The sequence below is a fragment of the Eschrichtius robustus genome, chromosome 13 (genome assembly GCF_028021215.1).
Source record: "Eschrichtius robustus isolate mEscRob2 chromosome 13, mEscRob2.pri, whole genome shotgun sequence".
NCBI lineage: Eukaryota > Metazoa > Chordata > Mammalia > Artiodactyla > Eschrichtiidae > Eschrichtius > Eschrichtius robustus.
The window spans coordinates 47,374,497-47,396,757 of NC_090836.1; the positions used below are offsets into that span (position 1 = coordinate 47,374,497).

The following is a 22,261-nucleotide window of genomic DNA, read 5'->3' on the forward strand; positions in this document are numbered from 1 at the left end:
AGCAGAGGGGAGAGGTGATGGCCAAGAAGAATCGGGCTCAGGAGATAGCAGGAGAGGCTGGTCCTCTGAGCCCCAGTCTGCTGGAGCCTGTTGAGAAGAGCTCTCCTCCCTTCTGCTGTCGGCGACAGATGCACAGCCCCTGGGTGAGCCACTCTATAACTTATATAGGTGGATGCATCACCACGCCAATTTGCCTAGATGCAAGAAATTCAAGTCCAACCTGAAGCTTTGTCACTTCAGACAGCCCTGGTGGCTCCCTCTCTCTCTCCCCCAGCCCTAATGGGTGAAGATGCCAAGGATGGGAAAAACCACAGTGGTGATGTTAGTGCTGAGAAGTGGCTCACCTGGGTGGTCTGAGCAGAGGAAAGAAGGAAGGAGGACTCAGCCCAGAGGACCCTCCTGGAAATCCCCCACTTCCAGCCCAGGGATCAAAATCATTTGTCATGAATGCAAGCATGTGAAGAAATGTAACTGTTATTTTCGGTGGAAAAATTAAGACAAATTCACTAATGCAAAACAAACAAAATTTGTTTTGTGCTCTCCAAACCCCAAGAGAAATGAATTCCAGGTTATCACCTCTTTGGAATTCTCTGTCCTTAGGTGAGTCTCCATTATGAGAGATGATGAGAAATAAAGGGTCTGCCCCAGGGTGGATGTGCCTCCATTGTCCTGAGGTCAGAGGCAGCAGGTCCCCTCTTAAGGGAAACTGGTTATGTGAGGCCCCAACTCCCAGAAAGCAGAAACCCCTGAGGGGCTCAGGGCCTGGGTCCTGGGGAGGTGATGCTCAGGTCACCAATGAGGAGTCCCCACTGCACTCCAAGCAGGCCCAGCACCCCCCTCACCCAGCAACCGGGCAAATGGAGGGAGTCAAGGACCAAGGACACATAAGCTCCCCCGGGCAGGGCCCCCAGTGAGCATTTTTCTTCTACCCCCAGGACCAGATACACGCTAGGCTGAGCTGAGGAGCCTGAAGGGGGGTGATGTCAGTGAACGGAAGGGACTGTAAAGTCAACTGACACAGTGGCTAATGGAAAGCGCAGAGGGAAGGGAGGCCAGGAGTCAAAATGATTCTGATAACAGGTAGAACCACAGGTGTCAAGAAAAGTCAGGAGGAGACACTTTGGGCATAGGGAGAGAAGGCAGGAGAATAGAGAGTTCTGATATGAGCATTATTGAGACTGAGGCCCAGCTAGATGATAGGCATCATTGAGACTGAAGTCCAGCCAGATGATGAGGATGGCTCATGAATTCCCTGGGCAGCTGTGGGAAGGGCCTGGGGCCAAGTCCTTGGCCCTGAGAGGGGATGACATATGGGAAGAGCAGAGGACTGGGGTCAGGGACTTGGAAAACTCTCAGGGTCAGGACTTGGAGGGAAGGGAGAGATTCCAGGCAATGGGGCAAAGAACACACAGAAAGGTAGAAGGGAAGCCAGTAAAGAAAAGCAAGCAAGGATATGAGACAGAGGTATGAGTAGTGAGGGGCCATGCCCAGGGCTGCATAAAATATGGGGACAGAATTATGCTGGAGTTTGTGGTGATTCTTTGGATAAACCTCTAGGGTCACCATTTCTCAGAATAAGCCTGAGAAAAGAGCCCAGGCTCATCCTGAGGGACCCGGGACCAACTGCTTACACCTTCCCTGTCTAGAGGGTCTGACACAGAAATAGGGCCACAAAGTTCTCTAGAGTGAAGGGACAAGGATGCATCTCTATGCTCTATGCTATCTATCTACCAAGGTTAGTCAGCTCCAGAATGTCACCACAAATCTCAGAGAGTCTGGCCATTCTATACCAAGGGTGGTGGGAGTAGGGGGGGTGGGGGTCAGTTCATGCACCCAGCCCTGGGGAGCAGACCCAAAGCCTGCAGGGTATGGAGGTAGGAGGTGGGAGGTGGAGGCGAACCTCACCTACTTCATACCCACCCCAAGCACAGCACTGCCTACAGTGGATCTGGGAGGCATCTCAGAAGTCTGTCTGCCTCCTTGGTGAGTGAACAAGGAAGTCTTGGCTGGAAGAAGTCAGACAATGTCACTCAAGGGCTGAGCAGGCCCAGGAGTGTCCCAGTTCTTCAGACAGTCCCAGATGGTGAGATCCAGGGGTTTGTCTCTAGACCTGAAAAAGAATGACTTGGAACTGCCCCAGCACAGGCCTGGGCCTGACTCATCATCTCATGGGCCTGTCTGCTGACTGCTGGCTCAAGCAGCACTTCCCTGGACTCAAACTCCCAACAACAGAAAAATGCAGGTCATGGAATGGGGGTTGGGAGGGCTGCAGGACCACGCAGAGGGCTCTTCTCCTAGGACTGAGAATGCTGCCCACTCTGATGAGTGGCCTCCCTATTCAGCTGGCACATGAGGCTGATGGGTCAGGCTGGTGGTTGCCCTGTGCATCCCCAACCCCTGCTCACAGGTATTTTCAGTGGAGAGAGGACCCTTTGCCTCCTCCAGGTCATTTCCATCCTGTGGGATGAGGAAACGAAGGCACACTCTGAGGAGATGACCAGAGGCAGAGCAGGTGGAGCTGAGCCCCCTCCCAGCGGCTCACACCCTCCAAACAGTGCAGATTCCTCAGGGTGGCAGGAGGGCCAGGAGGCTCAGAACCTTGAGAGGCTGCTCAAGGACCAGGGCACAGATGTGTGCTATTGGATCCCTGTTCCTCAGCTGTAAAACTTGGCCCTTTCTTCCTAATATCCCCAGAGCCTCAGAAGAAACCTGGAGCAGAGATGAGGAGGAGGATGAGCTACATGACCTTAGAGACTGGAGAGCTCCCTCCCTCCACCTTTTTTCCCTCCTCTTGAAGCATCATCCCTCACACAGCAACCCAACTAGACCTCCCATACACCCCAATCTTGACTTCACAGGGCCCTGGCCCTTGAGGAGCTCCAGCAGACCATGGCATCCATTGGGAAGGAGGGTATGTAGCTCTTGGGAAGTAGATGAGCTTGGCATCCTGGTCAGGTGAGTATCATCAAGTGTGTGGGTGGCAGGCAGTCAGAGCGCGTCCATGCAGTTCATGACCAAGGACAGAGATTCAACTTGCATTTTTTCAAAATATTTTCAGTTATTTTGATGTCTGTTCAGGATGAGAAAGTTTCCTTATATACTTCCACATCCCTCCTTTCCAATTCACAGCTCTAATATGGGAAGAAAGCTTCTAAGAAATCCTGCCCTCCCCCCACCCCACCCCCACAAACCCATGTCCCAAACTAATCCATTCAAATTCTCCAAGAAGCGCCCAAACTCTTACCCCAGGAACAACTGTTCCACACTAAGCGACCTCTGGCTCTACTTCTGAGAATATCCAATACATAAATTGGATCTTTCTATAAATACTAGAAATCTAAGCACATGAAAACCAGCTGCTCTAATGTCAGTTTGCCATGAGTCCACAGGTGTCTATCCTCTCTGGTTTCAGTTTCCTCCCAAAATAACAAGGGGTTCAGATGAGACAGTGGTTCCCAGGTTTACCAAGCCTGGATCCTTTCCTTAGGTCACCAGTTGACCACATGGGATCCTGGGGATGGAACTCATGTCCCCACTGTGTGAGTGAGTCAGAGCCTGGAGGATGGAACTGAGACTGGAGGAGGTGCTAATGATGGACCCAGGCTTCCAGACAAGGGTTTGCTTCTCTCCCCAAGGTCCACAGCTCACTCACCTGAGGCCAGGAATGTCTTCCCATAGAGTTCCTTGACCTCTGGGATGGCCCAATCCCATGCCTCCTGGAAGCCCCAGAAAACATCTCAGGGTTGCTCATGCTGGTCTTGAAGTAACTGGGCTTGATCATAGCCACCTTTACCCCAAAGTAGGAGAGCTCCCTTCTCAAGGCCAAGAGGCAGAGGGACAAGGCATTCAGAGCCTCAGGAGACAAACAAAAAACAATAAAATCTCAACACAGATTGGGGTGGAATAACCTTGAAAACTTGAGGAGTTGTGAAGTGCAGCAGCCAGGGAGAGAAAACTCATGATGATGGTATTACTTCTGCATAGAGTTTGAATATTTTTCTAAAGAGTTTACATATATGGGCTTATCAGCTCTAAATTCTACCAACTGTGCTGTAGGGCACCACTTATATGTTATCTCCTCCTATTCCCCTCACATGTATTCAGTCCCCAGAGTTTGCCCATTTTACTTCCTCCATACTCCTCAGTCTCCTCCCTCCCCTCTCCTGCTCTAGCCAACAACCTGGCCATCTGTCAGCTGGGTTATTGTAACTGTCCTCTAAGGAGCATCTCCCTGCCTGTGGTCTCAGCTCCCCAGCATTCAGAGCCATTTTCTGCTCTGTAGCCAGTGGGTTCTCTAGAGGCTGCTTTGACTATTTTAGCTCCCCTGATTAAATCCCTTCCATGGGGTTCCATTGCCAACAGCAAGATGGTCCCCAACCTGCCCAGGGCCCACATTCCTCCACAAGCCCACCCATGCCCACCTGCCCCTGGTGGACCCCACAGCATAGGCCATCAACAATTACTCACCCTGGGCCTAGGCTGATACCATTCCCTCATCCAGAAAGCCTTCCTGCCTTACTCTGCCAGGTTGCCATGTTCCCAAGTTCAGTTCTTCAATCCTCAGCTCAGACCCTTATCTCCTGGACCCTCCCCTCATTCTGCTGACTGCCAAGGCTACCATGGCTAACTTAGTCACAACCATCAAAAATGATGGTCATGGCATTTCTGTATCTCTTGTCCCTTTCTCAGCTGTCAGACTTTTTAGGTAAAGGATCAAATCTTCTTGAACCCAAACACATTTATTGAACACTCACAGAAGTGCCCAAGAAGTATCTGTTGATTCGAGTCAAATGTTCTACCCCCAACTCAAGGGCTCCCTGAAGTTGAATATCACAGGGGTTATGGACATGGGCTCTGTGGCCAAATAGTCCAGGTTCCAATTCTGCTTCAGATACTTTCTGATTGTGGGCCCTCATCCAAGGCAGGGATAGATTGAAGCAAACTCTCTAGTCCTGGGGCCCATCCTGACACCCAAACCTTAGAAAGGTGCTTCCCAATGAAAGACCTACACAGAGAGAGGGGTTGGAAGGAAGGGCCTCTAGGTCTGTGAAGAAAGGAAACCCCTATAAAAGTCCCCCCCCACACACAAGAAGCACAGAAGCAGGAGGAACCAGGGAGGGCCTCTGTGCCAGGCCAATACCTGAAGGAGTCTGAGAAGGCCTCCACACCATACTTGGACATGCAGTAGCCCCCACCCAAAAGACTCAACAGGCCCATGACGCTGAAGACATTGACCACATGGCCCCTTGCCTTCCAAACTAGGGACAGCAGACTCAGGGTCACCTCGATTACCCTCAACAGGTTCACGTCCAGTATCTTCATGGAGTCCTGTTTGGTCAGCCAGTCATTGGGTGCTGTGGGCGTGGAGATGCCGACGTTATTCACCAGGCCCCAGAGTCCTGGGAACAGTGAGGGTGAGAGGGCAGCACTGTGCTGGGCCCATGAGTGAGGACCCAGCTCTGGTTCCAAATCACCTTCCAACTGAGTTTTTTAATTGAGTCAACAGCAATGTGCCACAAGGTATAAGGGAGAAGAGTTCGGGAGAGGAACTGTGGGCATGGTGGCTGTAGGGTGTCAGGGTTTGGATATTCTTTGAGCTATTGGAAGGCAGAGATGGTCCTACTCATTTCTCTGCTCCTCAGTGCCTGGCACTCAGTAGGTAATAAACCCATCTTTATTAAGTGCATAGACAGAGTTTGGGAAAATAGAGTGCTGTTCACAAATATCATATAGGAGAGAGAGAGAGACAGGTAGAGAGGAATGATAAGAAACAGAAATGAAGGGAAAACTAGAGAAGAGAAAGGAAAAGGGAAATGAATGAAAAAAGAAAAGAAATACCAAAAAGAAAAAAAACATGAATAATCACTTTCTGCAAGCTGGTTGGGAAAGACACACTTGAAAACCCAGGGTAGGAGAATTTAGAGAACAGGGTTGCATTGGACATCAGGGGACAAGCTTTGAAACAACCTGCATCAATTCCAAGGCAACACCAAGGCTTTGAAAATCAAAACATTTTGGGAATCTTCTCAGTAAATAAACCCAAAAGAAATCTGGGTGGTATCTCTGCCCCCATTGCTCCTTCAGCCACTCGGTGGCCACAGCGATGTTCTCTGTCTTGGTGACGTCCAGGATCACTGTCTCCAGCCTGTTTGACGTCTGGCCCTTCAGCTGCTGGGCCCCCTGCACCATCAGACACACAGCCAGAACCCTCAAGCTTCGCAGGTCCAGCTGCCTGGCCAGCAGGTTCCCAAAGCCCAAGTCACAGCACGTGATGAAGACGAACTTGTCCCAGAGGTGGCTCACCACCTGCCTCTCCAGGTACCAGCGCAGGAGGTAGTACAGGCCCAAGAGAACTGTCAGGCACAGTCACATGGCTTTGCAGAGAACAGTGCCAGAAGGCTACAGTCGTACTAGAGTTCCAGCGCTCTCTGCCTTGGAGTCCTCAGATATCTTCCTGATCACACTGGAGTCCCCTCTGATCTAGATCTTATAGTTCAAACTGTCTGTGCTTATGTCAACCCCACTCAGTAAATGTTTACTTCTGTGACATTCCAAATGATTCAATAAGTCAACGCTTTTTAAGGTATATAATATTAAAACATACTGTTCAATGGCATAACATTCCCCGAAGTCTCTATAACCTCATTTTTATAATGAGGAAGGTGAAGTAAGATGACCGGGAGATACCTCCCACTCCAATTTATACTCAGCCCAGAAATCTGCATAACTTTGAACAAATGCTTTCTCCACTGAGTCCATACTCAGACCATCATGAGAAGAGTGGACACATAAAGAGTCGGGGTCTCAGGAAGCACTGGGACATCAAGGGAATTCCTGCCCTGAACACAGTAGGTGCTCAGTAAAGATTAGCAGAAAACATAAGACTGGGGTCCAGAAGTGACTCTCACTCTTCTCCACCAGAGGGTCGGGGGAGGGGATCTGGACCAGGGGACCTGAGGGTTGGCAGAGGCTGGACGGTGGTGACTCTAAAGGAGGGGACAGAGGGAGGACCACAGAGAGAGGTTTCTGGTGAGAGAGAGACTAGATATCCCCAGGGAAGGGTCTGGGCCCCACCTGTCCCTTAGACACCTCTCCTTGTTTGTCCATCCTGTGTCTAATCCTGGGAACCCAGGTCAGAGAAGCCCCAGAAAGACACATTAGCCCCTCACTTCTGTGGATGAAGGATGACCTCACTTCCCTCTTCAAATCCCTCCTCAGGTCACCCCACTCACCCCTTCTCCTCTGTGAAGTCAACTGACTCTTCCTCTCGTAGGCACACACCCACTGCTGCCCAAGGCATCGGTCCCAATCACTGGGCCTGCGTAAACTTTTCAACTTTTATTTTCAGGAAAATATAATCAATGGAAATGCATGGTTTCAAGACAAAACAAAAATTGGTTTCTGTGTCCTCTGTCAGGACCCCTACTGAGGACAGCCCTTTTCCAGCCAAGGTCTGCTGAGTTGGCACCTAGGCTGATGTGTCAGGCTGGTGGTCACCCTCCACACACACCCCTGTCTACAGGTATCTTCGCGGGGGAGGGACCTTTACCTCCCCCAGACCACTTTTATCCCGTGGGAGGGGGAGACTGGCCAGGGCCAAGGCACACCCAGAAGAGGTGGACAGGGGCAGAGGGTGGGGGGCCAAGACCCTGCCAGCTGCTCACACCCTCCCCAAAGTGTGGATTTTTCACAGCTGCATGTGGATCATGAGGCACTGAGAGGCCACTCAAGGAACAGGACACAGACGTGAGCTATCGACCCCTGTTCTTCAGCCATAAAACTTGCTCCTTTCTTCCTAATATCCCCAGAATCCTAAGTAATGTCCCAAGAGAAGCCTGAGGAGGAGATGGGGACTGAGGTGGGATGGGTGTCCCCGGTGACATGAGAACCCCTCTCTCTACTTTATTTCCCTCCCTCTGATGCATCCCCTCCCCACACAGTCCCCAACTCCCCCCTACCTTGCACCCCAGTCTTTGGTTACAGGGCCTTAGCAGGCCATGAGGCACCCCAATACATCATGACATCCACCAGGAAGGTGGGCATGTAGCTCATGGGGAGGTAGAAGAGCTTGGCGTCCCAGCCAGGGGAGTATTGGGTGTGGGGGTGGCCGGCGGTCAGGGCATGCTCCATGCAGTCGGTCACCAAGGACAGATCCTGGCTGCACTTTGTCTCCCACAAGCCAACTGATTTCATGCCTGTCCAGAATGAGAAAGAATCCAGATATATTCCCACCTCCATCCACTCTCACTCTGGGATCAACTTATGGAGCAATGTTTCTAAGAATCCCTAGACCCCCTAAATTGAATCCACCTAAATTCCCAAATGAGTGCCCCAACTCTTACCCCAGGAACACGTGGTTCCACACCAAGGCACCTCTAACTCCATTCCTGAGAATGTCTGGATTACATAAACTGCAGGTATCTACAAACAATAAATCTAAGGACATGAAAACCAGCTGTTCTAACGCCAGCTTGCCATGAGTACACAGGTATATTCCATATTTGGTCTCAGGTTCTCCCCAAATAACTAGAAGTTCAGATGAGACTGTGGTCCCAGGTCTACCAAGCCTGGATCCTTTCCTTAGGTTACCAGTTGACCACATGGGACCCTGGGGATGGAGCTCATGTGCCCACTGTGTGGGTGAGTCAAAGCCTGGAGGATGGATCTGAGACTGGAGGAGGTGCTATGATGGACCCAGGCTTCCAGACAAGGTTTTGCTTCTCTATCCAAGGTCCGCAGCTCACTCACCTGAGGCCAGGAATGTCTCTGCATAGAGTTCCTTGACCTATGGGCTGGCCTGATCCCATGCTGCCTGGAGGCCCTGAGAAATTGCCTCAGGGCTGGTCACAAAGGTCTTGAAGTTACCAGCCTCGATCATTGCCACCTTCACCCCAAAGTAGGAGAGCTCCTTCCTGCAAGGGAGGCAGGCAGAGAGGCAAAGACTTCAGAGTTTTTATAAACCAAGACACAAAAACACACACACAAAAATAAGACGCCAATACAGGATTGCAGTGCGATAAGCAGGAAACTCTGGGAGGCTGTGAAGTACAGAAAAGCCAGAAGGAGAAATCTTATGATGATGTTATTCTGTACAGAGTTTGAATATTTTTCCAAATATTTTATATACATGTGCTTACGCTTCTAAATCCTACCAGTTGAGTTGCAAGTTACCACTTAAGTGTTATCTCCTCATATTCCCCTCACATCCAATTGATCACCAGGTTTTTTATATTTTATCCCCTCCGTACTCAATTTCCTCTCTCCCCTATCCTAACCAGTCTACTCCCTGGTCATTTATCAGCTGGGCTGGTGTAATTGGACCCTAAAATGCATCTCCCTACCTGGGATCACTCCCCTGCCCCATTTTCAGAGCCATCCTCAGCCCTGCAGCCAGTAGGGTCTCTACTGCTGATATGATTAATTACTTTCCTTGACTAATTGCTTCCATGGGGTTACACTGCAAACAAGGCTCCCCCAACCTAATATCATAGCAGTAATGTAGGTGGAGCACATTGTAGCCAAATTATATCGGTGACAATTCTACCTCACTTTCTGATTGTGGGCCATCTTCCAGGGCAGAGTAAGTTCATTCAAACTCTACAGTCACCAAGTCCATCCTGACACCAAGAACTTAGAAAGGAGCTTCCCAACGAATGCCTGGCAAAAGCAAGAGAGAAAGTTCTGGAAAAAAGAACTCTAAGTCTGTGATGAAAGGAACCCCCTGTAAAAGGCTCCCCCAGAAGCACAGAAGCAGAAGGACCAAGGTGGGAGGGAGGGTCTCTGTCCCAGGCCATAGCCTGAGGGAGTCCAAGAAGGCCTCCATGCCATATTGGAAATGCAGTAATCGTCACCCCAGAGGGACACGCAGCCCATGACGCTGGAGATGTTGACCACACGGCCCCTCACCTTCCGCACTAGGGACAGCAGACTCAGGGTCACCTTGATCACCCCCAACAGGTTCACGTCCAGTATCTTCATGGAGTCCTGGTTGGTCAGCCACACACTGGGTGCAGTGGGCATGGAGATGCTGGTGTTATTCACCAGGCCCCAGAGTCCTGGGAACAGTGAGGGCGAGAGGGCAACACCATGCTGGGGCCCATGAGTGAGGACCCAGGGGAGGTTCCAAGTCACCTTCCACCCAGTGAGGACTTTAGGAGAGAGGCCGCAGGGGGAACGGCTGGAACAGAGACCAACATGCTGCCTGCGGGTCTGGGGAGACCAGACCCTGTAAGCGGTTGGAGGACAGAAGGTGCGCCGCCCTCCTGACTCAGTCTTCACGCCCAGCCCACTGCCTGGTGACAAGGGGCAAGCACCCCAGATTGGATGAAGGCAGGGACAGAGGCTGAGGAAATCTAGTGGGTCCATAGTTTGGAACTCGGAGGCTGAAGTTTTGGGTTTTCACAGTCCATGTTGCCCTTGCAGACATCATCAATATTCACCTATATTTTCAGATTTTCTGACAGCTGCAGGACTGAGTGCTCAACAACTAGTATGAGGGAAAGAGAGGGAAACAGAGAGACAATGAGGAAGGGAGGGGAAGAGAGGATTAAAAGAGACAATGGATAAAAGACAAAAACAAAAAAGATGAGAAATATCTGGGTGGACATTGGCTGGGTAAAACAGACCTGAAATCTCAGGTTTGGGAGAACATGTTGACAGGCCTGGTATTGACCTCTAGGGCCTGGCCTTGAAATACCCGCATCAATACTGAGCAGTGTTCCTGCAGGAATCTGGGGAATTCCATGGGGTAGGCTTTCAGGGAGAGGCAGGTCTGCCTCTATTAACCACCCTCCCCCAAATCGGAATTTACACTTTGTCCCAGAAAAATCCACCCTCTCCTCCCACCCACACAGGAGGCGACTCTGACCCCGTGACTCTCAGTTCACAGTTCACCCAGCTTCATGGAAACGTCTCTGCAAGACTCAAAGACACATACCAAATACTTAAACACTTACCAACTAATAGAACTCAGGGCAGAAGAGCAGGGTCAGGGGAGTTGGGTACAGGGTGTTGGAATTATTAACACACAGAGTTAGTCCCTCCCCTGCTCAGTACCAAGCCTGCCCTTGTAGGAATGTATATTCTCCCACCGTATTTGACACCAAAGACCCAATTAATATACATGGTTACAACGTAGGGAATTGGGTAGAAAGAAGTTTACCAAGACATCATTTATGTTGAATCCAATGAATAAAATGTGGGAAACAATTACATTCATGCCATGAGGTACTTTTTACCAAGTAGTGCTATTCTAAAGTATAGAACATTCTCAATCATTATTTATTATGTTTTTGAAGAAATTTTTGTTATGTGTAAATTTGTTCAACTTCTTTCAGTGGAAAATTAGGATACAAATTATGTACAAAATGTAATACCATGTATGTCAAAATGTTATCAGTACTTATCTGAGGGTGGCGTGAATTGGGGTAACTTTGGTTTTTATCCATGTACTTTTCCCGTTTTTCACAATGATCATGTTTTAAATCTATACTTAGATAAAAGAAATTAAAGTTCTTTCCTTCTACCATAAAACACACACACATAGAAAAATGAAAAGTGAAAGAGAGAAAAAGTGATAGTAGTTTTCTGACCTTCCTTAGACAAGTCCTGACAGCTCAGTGTTGTCATCTGAAAATGGGTGACATTTAAACCCAAGTAGGACGACTACGGGTCACCAGCAAGAACATGATCAAGTGCTGAGAACACAGCCCAGCTCCAGCGCTGCCCCCCAGCCCCCCATGCAGCCTTCCAGCCAGAGCAACCGTCTCCACCCCTCCTCCAGAAAGTGCACCCTGGTCACTCAGCATCAAGAAACCCAGACCTTTTGCTGAGAGAGGAGGGGACACCAGACAGGAAGTCTGCAAGGACACATTCTCATCAGGGAAAACTCTCCCCCAGGCTGCAGAGCCTCAAGGTTGGGAGGTGGGTGTGGGATGGAAGAGGCTTGGCTGGTAAGCTGGGTGAGGAGAAGAACACAGGGAGGACTTCAAGTCCTGGAAAACACCTTGTGAAGCTTCCCCAGGTAGCTGTCATGGGGTCTCCACTTCACAGAGAGGAATCAGACTTGAGAAATATGGGTGGTACCTCTGTCCGTCACATGTTCCTTTACCCACTCGGTGGCCGCAGTGATGCTCTCTGTCTTGGTGACGTCCAGGATCACCGTTTCCAGCCTGTCTGACGTCTGATTCCTCAGCTGCTTGGCCCATTGCTCCATGAGACACGCAGCCAGCACCCTCAAGCCTCGCAGGTCCAGCTGCCTGGCCAGCGGGTTCCCAAAGCCCAAGGCACAGCCCGTGATGAAGACAAACTTGTCCTGGAGGTGGCTCACCACCTGCTTCTCCCGGTACCAGCGCAGGAGGTAGTACAGGCCCACGAGGACCACCAGGCACAGCCACATGGCTTTGCTGGGGACAGGCACAGGCAGGCTGGGGTGAAACTCGAGTCTGGCTAGTGTTGAGACAGAAAGACTTAAGAACACACAAAATGTTGATTGGCCAACCAGCCTCCAGGCTCTCTGGCATGGAGTCCTCAAGATTTTCCTGTTCACCCTCTTTGGTGAGTAATACTGATTCTGGCCCCAATGTTAATGCTTTTTAGTACACTTACACCATTTCTAATAGATGTCATTGCATTTCCAACACAACCCCTTGAGGATCTTTTACAACCACCATTTCCAGGTCCTCCCACTCTTCCCTCTTTCCCCCTGTTCACCTCTCCCCTCCCCACGCACCACATTGGACCTTTATGTCCTTGGTCTCATGGTTCACAGCTATCTTCTTCCCTTTTTCCTGCTCAGCCTGGGACCAGGGTCTCCCTTACCTACTGGAGATTCTTACAAGGGGAATACACGTGGAATCAAGACACAAGTGGCTTCAAAACCCAGCTCTGCTGCCAACCAGCTGTGTGACCTTGGGCAGCTGGCTTAGTCTCTGAGCCTGGTCTCCTCCTCTGGCTCAGCTCACAGAATTCACTCCTGAAAGACTAAGTCCCTCTCAGCCTCTCTAGGATTCGAAGGGGAAGGCAAAAGAGAATAAGGTCTCTCCTGATGAAGTGGTTCTCTGGGCCAGAAAGGTGTTCAGGAGAACAGCGGGGGTGTCTGATCTCAGAGGCAAAGAGAGGGGACAAGAAGGGAATGGGGGCGACACACGCAATGGTGAGACGTCTCCCAGGTGCTGGGCCAATTGTTGGAAGGACTCACACAAAGCTGGTCTAACAGTTGTTCCCCTTTCACTCTGTGAAGATGCCCTGCCCACAGCCCTGGGTGCCCGGCTCCATTGCCCTCTGCCCCTCCTGTGCTGAGTGAGGCCCTGCCCTGCCCGGCACCACACCCAGAATCCAGACCATTCAGACACTGAGAAAAGACTGGCAGAAAAGACTGATTTGAACAGGGATCATGGGGTGGGGTGTGCAAACCTCCCCCGATCAGGGAGGTCTGTAAAGCTCAATAATTGGAAAGAATCAGGTCAGTTGTATCAGGGTGATGATGGAGAAGAGGAGGGAGCTGCCCCCTCAGGAGACTAAAGAAAGGACCAGAGGCTGGACCCCAGAACAGCTGTGCATGCAGGGACTTTCACAGTGAGGTGGAGGACGCCATTCAGTAACGGGGGTGGACCCCTCAGGGGCACAGAGCTGGTGAGTGGGGCAGGGACAGAAGGAGCCTGGTTCACTGCGCTGGGCATCTCCTCACTGTCCACACTTACCACAGCTCCGACTGGTAAGTCAGGAAATACGAGAGGCACTGGGAGGGAAGGAGCGGCTTCCCCAAGCAAACAGAGGCTCAAATGCCCCTGGAACCCACCCCAGCAGCCAGCAAAGACAGACAGGGGCACAGATTCAGCCTTTAGTGGGAACTGTCAAGTGCAGGGAGCTGACTGTAGTCCTGAAAGTGTTTGTCCCTCAGGTGGGAGTTGGCAGCAGTAATAGAAAGGCTGGTCCTGCAGAAACCAGCCTGTGCCTGCTTCCTGGGTGACCACCAGGACCTTCCTACAGGGGCTTCCCAAAGGGTGAGGACGAAGAAGGCAAGGATGAAGGATGGTGTCCTGGAAACTGTGTGGAAACGGTGTCAGGAAGCCGGGGCGGGATGCAAATCCTAGGCAAACACAAACCCTGCTAAGGGAGAAGGTTGTGGTTTCTTTACTTGAAAGAAAAAGGAGATTTTTTTTTCTCAGTGACCAAAAATTCCTTCAACTATAAATTCCCAAGGGGCCATGCAGCAGACACGTCCCAGCCATCATGCCATCTGCTTCCCTCTTGTGAACCCTGAAAGTAATATGACTGCTCCTGGGGGTCTCAGCTGTTTCAGACTACATTCCAGGTGGAAACAACCACAGGAAGGTACAGAGAGAGCAGTAAGAGAAAGGAGCCTGGGGTGACACTCACTCACCTGGGAACTGCAGGGGTCAGAAGAAGAAATCTTTCAGAGGCGACCCTGTCAGGGAGACTCTCTGACAAAGATCTCTGCATCTATGGTCCAGGGAGTTGCAGCTGGCCCAGATTCCGAGGCCGCACCTGTGAGCCTGTTTGTGCTGGAGCAGGGGTCGCTCTGCCTAGTCTCAGTAAGACCACTGTCAAGGACAGGGCATCCCACACCATCCCCTCTTCTCATCCCAGGTTGGGTCCCCTGAAGGAGGGAGAGGTGTAGGTAACCAAAGGGGGCTAGAAGGTGCCAGGAGTGAGGGCTAATTGTGCAAGCTCTTTTCCAGCCCTACATGTCTGTAGTCCCCCTACTGGAGTGAGCTCCCAAAATGGAGAGACAAATCCCGCCTTCAGGCACTGAATATCTGATACTTGGAGGAGATGAGATTTTCAGTGGGGAATCACTGATCCTTTGTCAAAAACCACTGGGACAGCCAAGGGGAGGATTAGGGAAACTTCCTTGTGACAGCCGCATGGACCCTCATGGCATGGGTTCCAGCCCCCTCACACGTCCATCAGACCAGACCTGGTTCCCTCCCTAAGAAAGGCAGCCTGGAAGGAGGAGGAATAGGGATCTACGGAAGGTCTAGGGTAAGGACGTGGGCTGGTGTGCATTGCACTTCTTTTTTCAGTGCTTTTGTTGTTCCATCTTGTCTAAATTGGGGTCCTTGAGTCACAGTTCACACTGAGGGCCATGGAATCCATCTCAGTGCAGCCCTGCACCCCCTGTAAGACCAGCAAGGAGGGCCAGGGCTTTGTAATCTCACAAGCTCTCTGACATTCTGGAGAGGATTCCTGGGGCTGAGTCCAAACCTCCTGAAAACATACCCCCAAGGCATAAAGTGAATCAATGATACTTTATTTGATTTCAGTTTGTTTGGTGTGACTGGCTGGGTCTGTGTGTGTGTATGTGAGTGTTTACGTGTATAAATAATAATTTGAAAAACAGGAGTCTTCAGATTAAGCATGAAGCTCTAGCATGCATTCAAGCAGGTGAACTTTTCAACTATAATTTTAAGGAAAAAATCATCAATGGAAATTCTTGTTTCCAAGATAAATCAAAACCCGGTTTCTTTGTTCTCTGACAGGATCCCATTCCAGCCAAGGTCTACTGAGTTGGCACCTAGGCTCATGAGTCAGGCTGGTGGTCACCCTCCACTGTCAACACATACCTTCAGGCAAGAGGGGCCTTTATCTCCCCTGTCCATTTCTATCCTGGGGAGAGGGAGACCGGACACGGGAAAGATACATCTGAACAGGTGGACAGAGACAGAGCAGGGGGGACTGAAAACTCCCAGCTGCTCACACCCTCCCCAAAGTGTGGGTTTTTCACAGTTGCATGTGGGTCATAAGGCACTGAGAGGCCACTCAAGGAACAGGACACAGACGTGAGATAATGAGCCCTGTTCCTCAGCCATAAGACTTGTTCCTTTCTTCCTAATATCCCCAGAGAACTAAGTAATGTCCCAAGAGAAGCCTGGGGACTGAGGTGGGATGGGTGTCTCCGGTGACATGAAAACCCCTTTCTCCACTCTATTTCCCTCTCCCTGATGCATCCCCTCCCCACACAGTCCCCAACTCCCCCCACCATGCACCCCAGTCTTGGGTTACAGGGCCTTAGCAGGCCGTGGGGCACCCCAATACATCATGAGATCCACCAGGAAGGTGGGCATGTAGCTCATGGGGAGGTAGAAGAGCTTGGCGTCCCAGCCAGGGGAGTATCGGGTGCGGGGGTGGCAGGCGGTCAGGGCATGCTCCATGCAGTCGGTCACCAAGGACAGATTCCCGGACCATGATGGCTTCAATAAATTAGACGTCTTCATGACTGTCCAGAAGGAGACACCATCCAAAATATTCTCATTTCCCAATGCTCCCACTTTCAGATCAACCTGACAGTTTCTAAAAATTCCTTTCTCTTCCAAAATCATACTCCAAATCAAATCCATGGATTTCATTGGAGTGTGTCCTAACACTTACCCCAGGATCTCTATCCACACTAAGCCCCCTCTGGATCTATTCCTGGGAATATGTCCACTACATAAACTGGAGGTCTTTGCAAACACTAGAAATTGAGGCACCTGAAAAAAGCTGGTTCTAACACCAGCTTACCATGATTCCATGGGTGTCTTCCCTCTCTGGTTTCAGTTTCCTTCCCAAATTAAAAGAGTTTCAGAAGAGAAACTGGTCCCCAGGTCTATCAAGTCTGAATCCTTTCCTTGGGTCACCAACTGACCACACGGGACCCTGGGGATGGAGGTCATGTCCCCGCTATGTGGGTGACTCAGAGCCTGGAGGATGGACCTGAGACTGGAGGAGGTGCTAATGATGGACCCAGGCTACCAGGCAAGGGTTTGCTTCTCTCCCCAAGGTCTCACTCACAGTTAGCCACGAACTTCTCTCCATAGAGTTCCTTGATCTCTGGGCTGGCCTGATCCCATGATGCCTGGAGGCTTCCATTAAACACCTCAGGGCTGGTCATATTGGTCATGAAGTAACCGGGCTCAATCATCACCACCTTCACTCCGAAGTAGGAGAGCTCCCTCCTGCAAGGGAGACAGGCAGAGGGGCAAGGACTTCAGAGGTCCTCTTGCAAAACAAAACACGAAAGAACAGTAAGACACCAACATAGGATTGGGGTGGGATACGCTGGAATTTCTCAGAGGTTGTGAGGTACAGAAGCCAGGGGGAGAAAACTCAGGATGATGGTATTGCTTCTGTATAGAGTGTGAAGATTTTTCCAATTAGTTTACGTACCTGTGCCTATCAGCTCTAAATCCTACCAGCTGTGCTACAAGGCATCACTTAAATGTTATCTCCTCCTATTCCTCTCACCTCCAATCAATCACCACACTTTGCACGTTTTATCTTTCCCATACTCCCCAGTCCCCTCTCTCCCCTCTCCTGCCCTGCTAACCCCCTGGCCGCCTGCCCTCTAGGGAGCATCTCTCTGCCTGCGGTATCAGATCCCCCACATCAAAGCCACCCTCTCCCTGCAGCCCGTGGAGTCTCCACACTGATTTGATTAAGTAGCTCCCTGGATAAATGGCTTCATGGGGTACACTCCCCACAGGGCTCCCAGAACCTAAATACCGCAGCAGTTGAGCACATGGAAGGGCTGCACAGTCAAATAATATCAGTTCCAATTCTGCCTCCGACACTTGGTGACTGTGGACCCTCACGCAAGGCAGGAATATGTTGAATCAAACTCCTTAGGCCTTGCACCCACCTGGACACCCAAAAGATAAAAGGGTGCTTCCCAGTGAAAGACCTACACAGAGCAGGAGAGAGGGATCTAGAAGGAAGGGCCATTAGGTCTCTAAAGAAAGAAAACCCCTGTAGAAGGCCCCCCAGAAACATAGAAGCAGGAGGACAGAGGAAGGGCCTCCATTCCAGGCCATTACCTGAGGGAGTCTGAGAAAGCCTCCACGCCGTACTTGGACATGCAGTAACCTCCACCAAAGAGGGACACGCGGCCCATGACACTGGAGACGTTGACCACACGGCCCCTCGCCTTCCTCACTAGGGGCAGCAGACTCAGGGTCACCTCAATCATCCCCAACAGGTTCACGTCGAGCATCTTTATGAAGTCTTGTTTGGTCAGCCACTCATTGGGTGCCATGGGCGTACAAATGCCGGCATTATTCACCAGGCCCCAGAGTCCTGGGAACAGTGAGGGCGAGAGGGCAACACCATGCTGGGCCCATTAGTGAGGACCCAGCGGTGGTTTCAAGTCACCTTCCACCCAGTGAGGACTTTAGGAGAGAGGCCGCAGGGGGAACGGCTGGAACAGAGACCAACATGCTGCCTGCGGGTCTGGGGAGACCAGACCCTGTAAGCGGTTGGAGGACAGAAGGTGCGCCGCCCTCCTGACTCAGTCTTCACGCCCAGCCCACTGCCTGGTGACAAGGGGCAATCACCCCAGGTTGGATGAAGGCAGGGACTGAGGTTGAAGAAATCTAGTGGGTCCATAGTCTGGAACTCGGAGGCTGAAGTTTTGGGTTTTCACAGTCCATGTTGTCCTTGCAGATATTATCAATATTCACCTACATTTTCAGATTTTCTGATAGCTGCAGGACTGAGTGCTCAACAACCAGTATGAGGGAAAGAGAGGGAAACAGAGAGAGACAATGAGGAAGGGAGGGGAAGAGAGGAATAAAAGAGACAGTAGATAAAAGGCAAGAAAGGATGAGTAATATCTGGGTGGAGATTGGCTGGGTAAAACAGACCTGAAATCCCAGGTTTGGGAGAACATGTTGACAGGCCTGGTATTGACCTCTAGGGCCTGGCCTTAAAACACCCGCATCAATACTGAGCAATGTTCCTGCAGGAATCTGGGGAATTCCATGGGGGGTAGGCTTTCAGGAGGAGGCAAGGCTGCCTCTGTTTACCCATCACCCTCAGAGCACAGAGTTCACCCCCTACCCCAGAAAATTCCATCTTCTCCTTCCACCCACACAGGAGTCCACTCTAGCCCCATCTCCTTGGTGCAGATTCACCCAACTTAATGGAGACCTCTCTGCAAGTATCAAAGACACAATCCCAAGGTTTTAAAGACTTGGTAACCATAGACCTCAGGGTGGAAGGAGCAGGCTATTGAGGGATGGGGTAGGGCTGCCAGAAGTATCCACACAGAGAGTTGAGTTCCTCCCCTACTCAGTAACACGTGTGCCTTGTAGGAAGAATATTTTCCAACCATTGTCATCAAAGGCACAATCAACATACATGGTTATAGCGTAGGAAACTGGGTAGAAAGAAGTTTGCCAAGATATCATTTATGTTGAATATGATGAATAAAAGGTAGGAAATAATTATGTATCATACCATGAGGTACTTTTTAGTAAGTAATGCTATTCTAAAGGGTAGTATATTCTCAATCATAATTTATTAATTTTTGGAAGAAATTTTTATTATGTTGTAAATCTGTACATCTTTCTTTAGTGGAAAGAAAATGATACTAATATGTGCAAAATATAATACTATGTCAAAATATTATCAGTACTTATCTCTGGGTGGTGAGATTTTGAGAGTGTTTGGTTTTAATGCCTGCACTTTTCTGAGTTTCCACAATGATCATGTTTTAAATTATACTTGGATGAAAGAAATTCAAGTTCTCTCCTTCCCCTGCAAAACAAAGGCACAACTGTAGTAATTAAAAAAAAAAAAAAAAGGAGAAGAAAAGAAGAAAAACAGAAAACAAAGAGAGAGAGAGAGAGAGAAAGTAACCCTTAAGTAGTTTTCTGACCTTCCTTAGACAAGTCCTGGCAGCTCAGTGTTGTCATCTGAAAATGGGTGACATTTAAACCCAAGTAGGACGACTACGGGTCACCAGCAAGAACATGATCAAGTGCTGAGAACACAGCCCAGCTCCAGCGCTGCCCCCCAGCCCCCCAGCCCCCCATGCAGCCTTCCAGCCAGAGCAACCGTCTCCACCCCTCCTCCAGAAAGTGCACCCCGATCACCTTGGTCACTCAGCATCAAGGAACCCAGACCTCCTGCTGAGGGAGGAGGGGACACCAGACAGGAAGTCTGCAAGGACACATTCTCATCAGGGAAAACTATCCCCCAAACTGCAGAGCCTCAAGGTTGGGAGGTGGGTGTGGGATGGAAGAGGCTTGGCTGGTAAGCTGGGTGAGGTAAAGAATGCAGGGAGGACTTCAAGTCCTGGAAAACACCTTGGGAATCTCCCCAGATAGCTGTCAATGGGTCTCCCCTTCACAGAGAGAGAAGAAATAAACAGAAAAAAGAAATGTGAGTGGTACCTCTGTCCCCGACACGCTCCTTCACCCACTCAGTGGCCGCAGCGATGCTCTCAGTCTTGGTGACATCCAGGATCACTGTCTCCAGCCTGTCTGATGTCTGGTTCCTCAGCTGCTCGGCCCCCTGCTCCGTCAGACACGTAGCCAGAACCCTGAAGCCTCGCAGGTGCAGCTGCCTGGCCAGCAGGTTCCCGAAGCCTGAGTCACAGCCCGTGATGAAGACGAACTTGTCCTGGAGGTGGCTCACCACCTGCTTCTCCCGGTACCAGCGCAGGAGGTAGTACAGGCCCACGAGGACCGTCAGGCACAGCCACATGGCTTTGCAGGGGACAGACACAGACAGGCTGGGGTGAAACTCGAGTCAGGCTAGTGTTCAAACTGGAGGACTAAAGAACACACACGATGTTGGTTGGCCAACCAGCCTCCAGGCTCTCTGGCATGGAGTCCTCAAGATTTTCCTGTTCACCCTCTTTGGTGAGTATTATTGATTCTAACCCCAAATGCATGCTATTTGGTACGCTCACAGCATTTCTAATACATGTCATTGCATTTCCAACATAACTTCTTAAGAATGACAATACTTTTCCCAACCACCTCTTCCTGGTCCTCCCACTCCTCCCTGTTTCCCTCTACCCACCTCTCCCCTCTCCACCCCACCCCCAAACATTGTAACCCTTATATCCCAGGTTTCATGGTTCACAACTATCTTCTTCCCTTTTTCCTGCTCAGCCTGGGACCAGGGTCTCCCTTACCTACTGGAGATTCTTACAAGGGGAATACACGTGGAATCAAGACACAAGTGGCTTCAAAACCCAGCTCTGCTGCCAACCAGCTGTGTGACCTTGGGCAGCTGGCTTAGTCTCTGAGCCTGGTCTCCTCCTCTGGCTCAGCTCACAGAATTCACTCCTGAAAGACTAAGTCCCTCTCAGCCTCTCTAGGATTCGAAGGGGAAGGCAAAAGAGAATAAGGTCTCTCCTGATGAAGTGGTTCTCTGGGCCAGAAAGGTGTTCAGGAGAACAGCGGGGGTGTCTGATCTCAGAGGCAAAGAGAGGGGACAAGAAGGGAATGGGGGCGACACACGCAATGGTGAGACGTCTCCCAGGTGCTGGGCCAATTGTTGGAAGGACTCACACAAAGCTGGTCTAACAGTTGTTCCCCTTTCACTCTGTGAAGATGCCCTGCCCACAGCCCTGGGTGCCCGGCTCCATTGCCCTCTGCCCCTCCTGTGCTGAGTGAGGCCCTGCCCTGCCCGGCACCACACCCAGAATCCAGACCATTCAGACACTGAGAAAAGACTGGCAGAAAAGACTGATTTGAACAGGGATCATGGGGTGGGGTGTGCAAACCTCCCCCGATCAGGGAGGTCTGTAAAGCTCAATAATTGGAAAGAATCAGGTCAGTTGTATCAGGGTGATGATGGAGAAGAGGAGGGAGCTGCCCCCTCAGGAGACTAAAGAAAGGACCAGAGGCTGGACCCCAGAACAGCTGTGCATGCAGGGACTTTCACAGTGAGGTGGAGGACGCCATTCAGTAACGGGGGTGGACCCCTCAGGGGCACAGAGCTGGTGAGTGGGGCAGGGACAGAAGGAGCCTGGTTCACTGCGCTGGGCATCTCCTCACTGTCCACACTTACCACAGCTCCGACTGGTAAGTCAGGAAATACGAGAGGCACTGGGAGGGAAGGAGCGGCTTCCCCAAGCAAACAGAGGCTCAAATGCCCCTGGAACCCACCCCAGCAGCCAGCAAAGACAGACAGGGGCACAGATTCAGCCTTTAGTGGGAACTGTCAAGTGCAGGGAGCTGACTGTAGTCCTGAAAGTGTTTGTCCCTCAGGTGGGAGTTGGCAGCAGTAATAGAAAGGCTGGTCCTGCAGAAACCAGCTTGTGCCTGCTTCCTGGGTGACCACCAGGACCCTCCTACAGGGGCTTCCCAAAGGGTGAGGACCAAGAAGGCAAGGATGAAGGGTGGTGCCCTCGAAACTGTCAGGAAGCTGGGGTGACATGCAAATCCTAGGCAAACACAAACCCTGCTAAGGGAGAAGGTCGTGGTTTCTTTACTTGGAAGAAACAGGAGGGTTTTTTCCTCAGTGA

At 50.7% G+C, this 22,261-nt stretch overlaps 1 protein-coding gene and 2 pseudogenes across 1 annotated transcript; all 3 read right to left on the reverse strand.

Moving 5' to 3' along the window:
- Nucleotides 1-2,852: 2,852 nt before the first annotated feature.
- LOC137775164 (retinol dehydrogenase 16-like) lies at nt 2,853-6,372 on the reverse strand (annotated as a pseudogene).
- A 1,605-nt stretch (nt 6,373-7,977) lies between these two features.
- On the reverse strand, nt 7,978-12,397 carry LOC137774756 (retinol dehydrogenase 16-like; annotated as a pseudogene).
- Nucleotides 12,398-16,022: 3,625 nt separating this feature from the next.
- On the reverse strand, nt 16,023-20,487 carry LOC137774757 (retinol dehydrogenase 16-like). The gene is made up of 4 exons (XM_068560011.1): nt 20,175-20,487; nt 17,817-18,075; nt 16,795-16,958; nt 16,023-16,240 (listed from the first exon to the last, which is right to left on the reverse strand). The coding sequence occupies exons 1-4, from the start codon at nt 20,485-20,487 to the stop codon at nt 16,023-16,025; spliced, it is 954 nt and encodes a 317-aa protein (XP_068416112.1).
- Between the last annotated feature and the right edge of the window lie 1,774 nt (nt 20,488-22,261).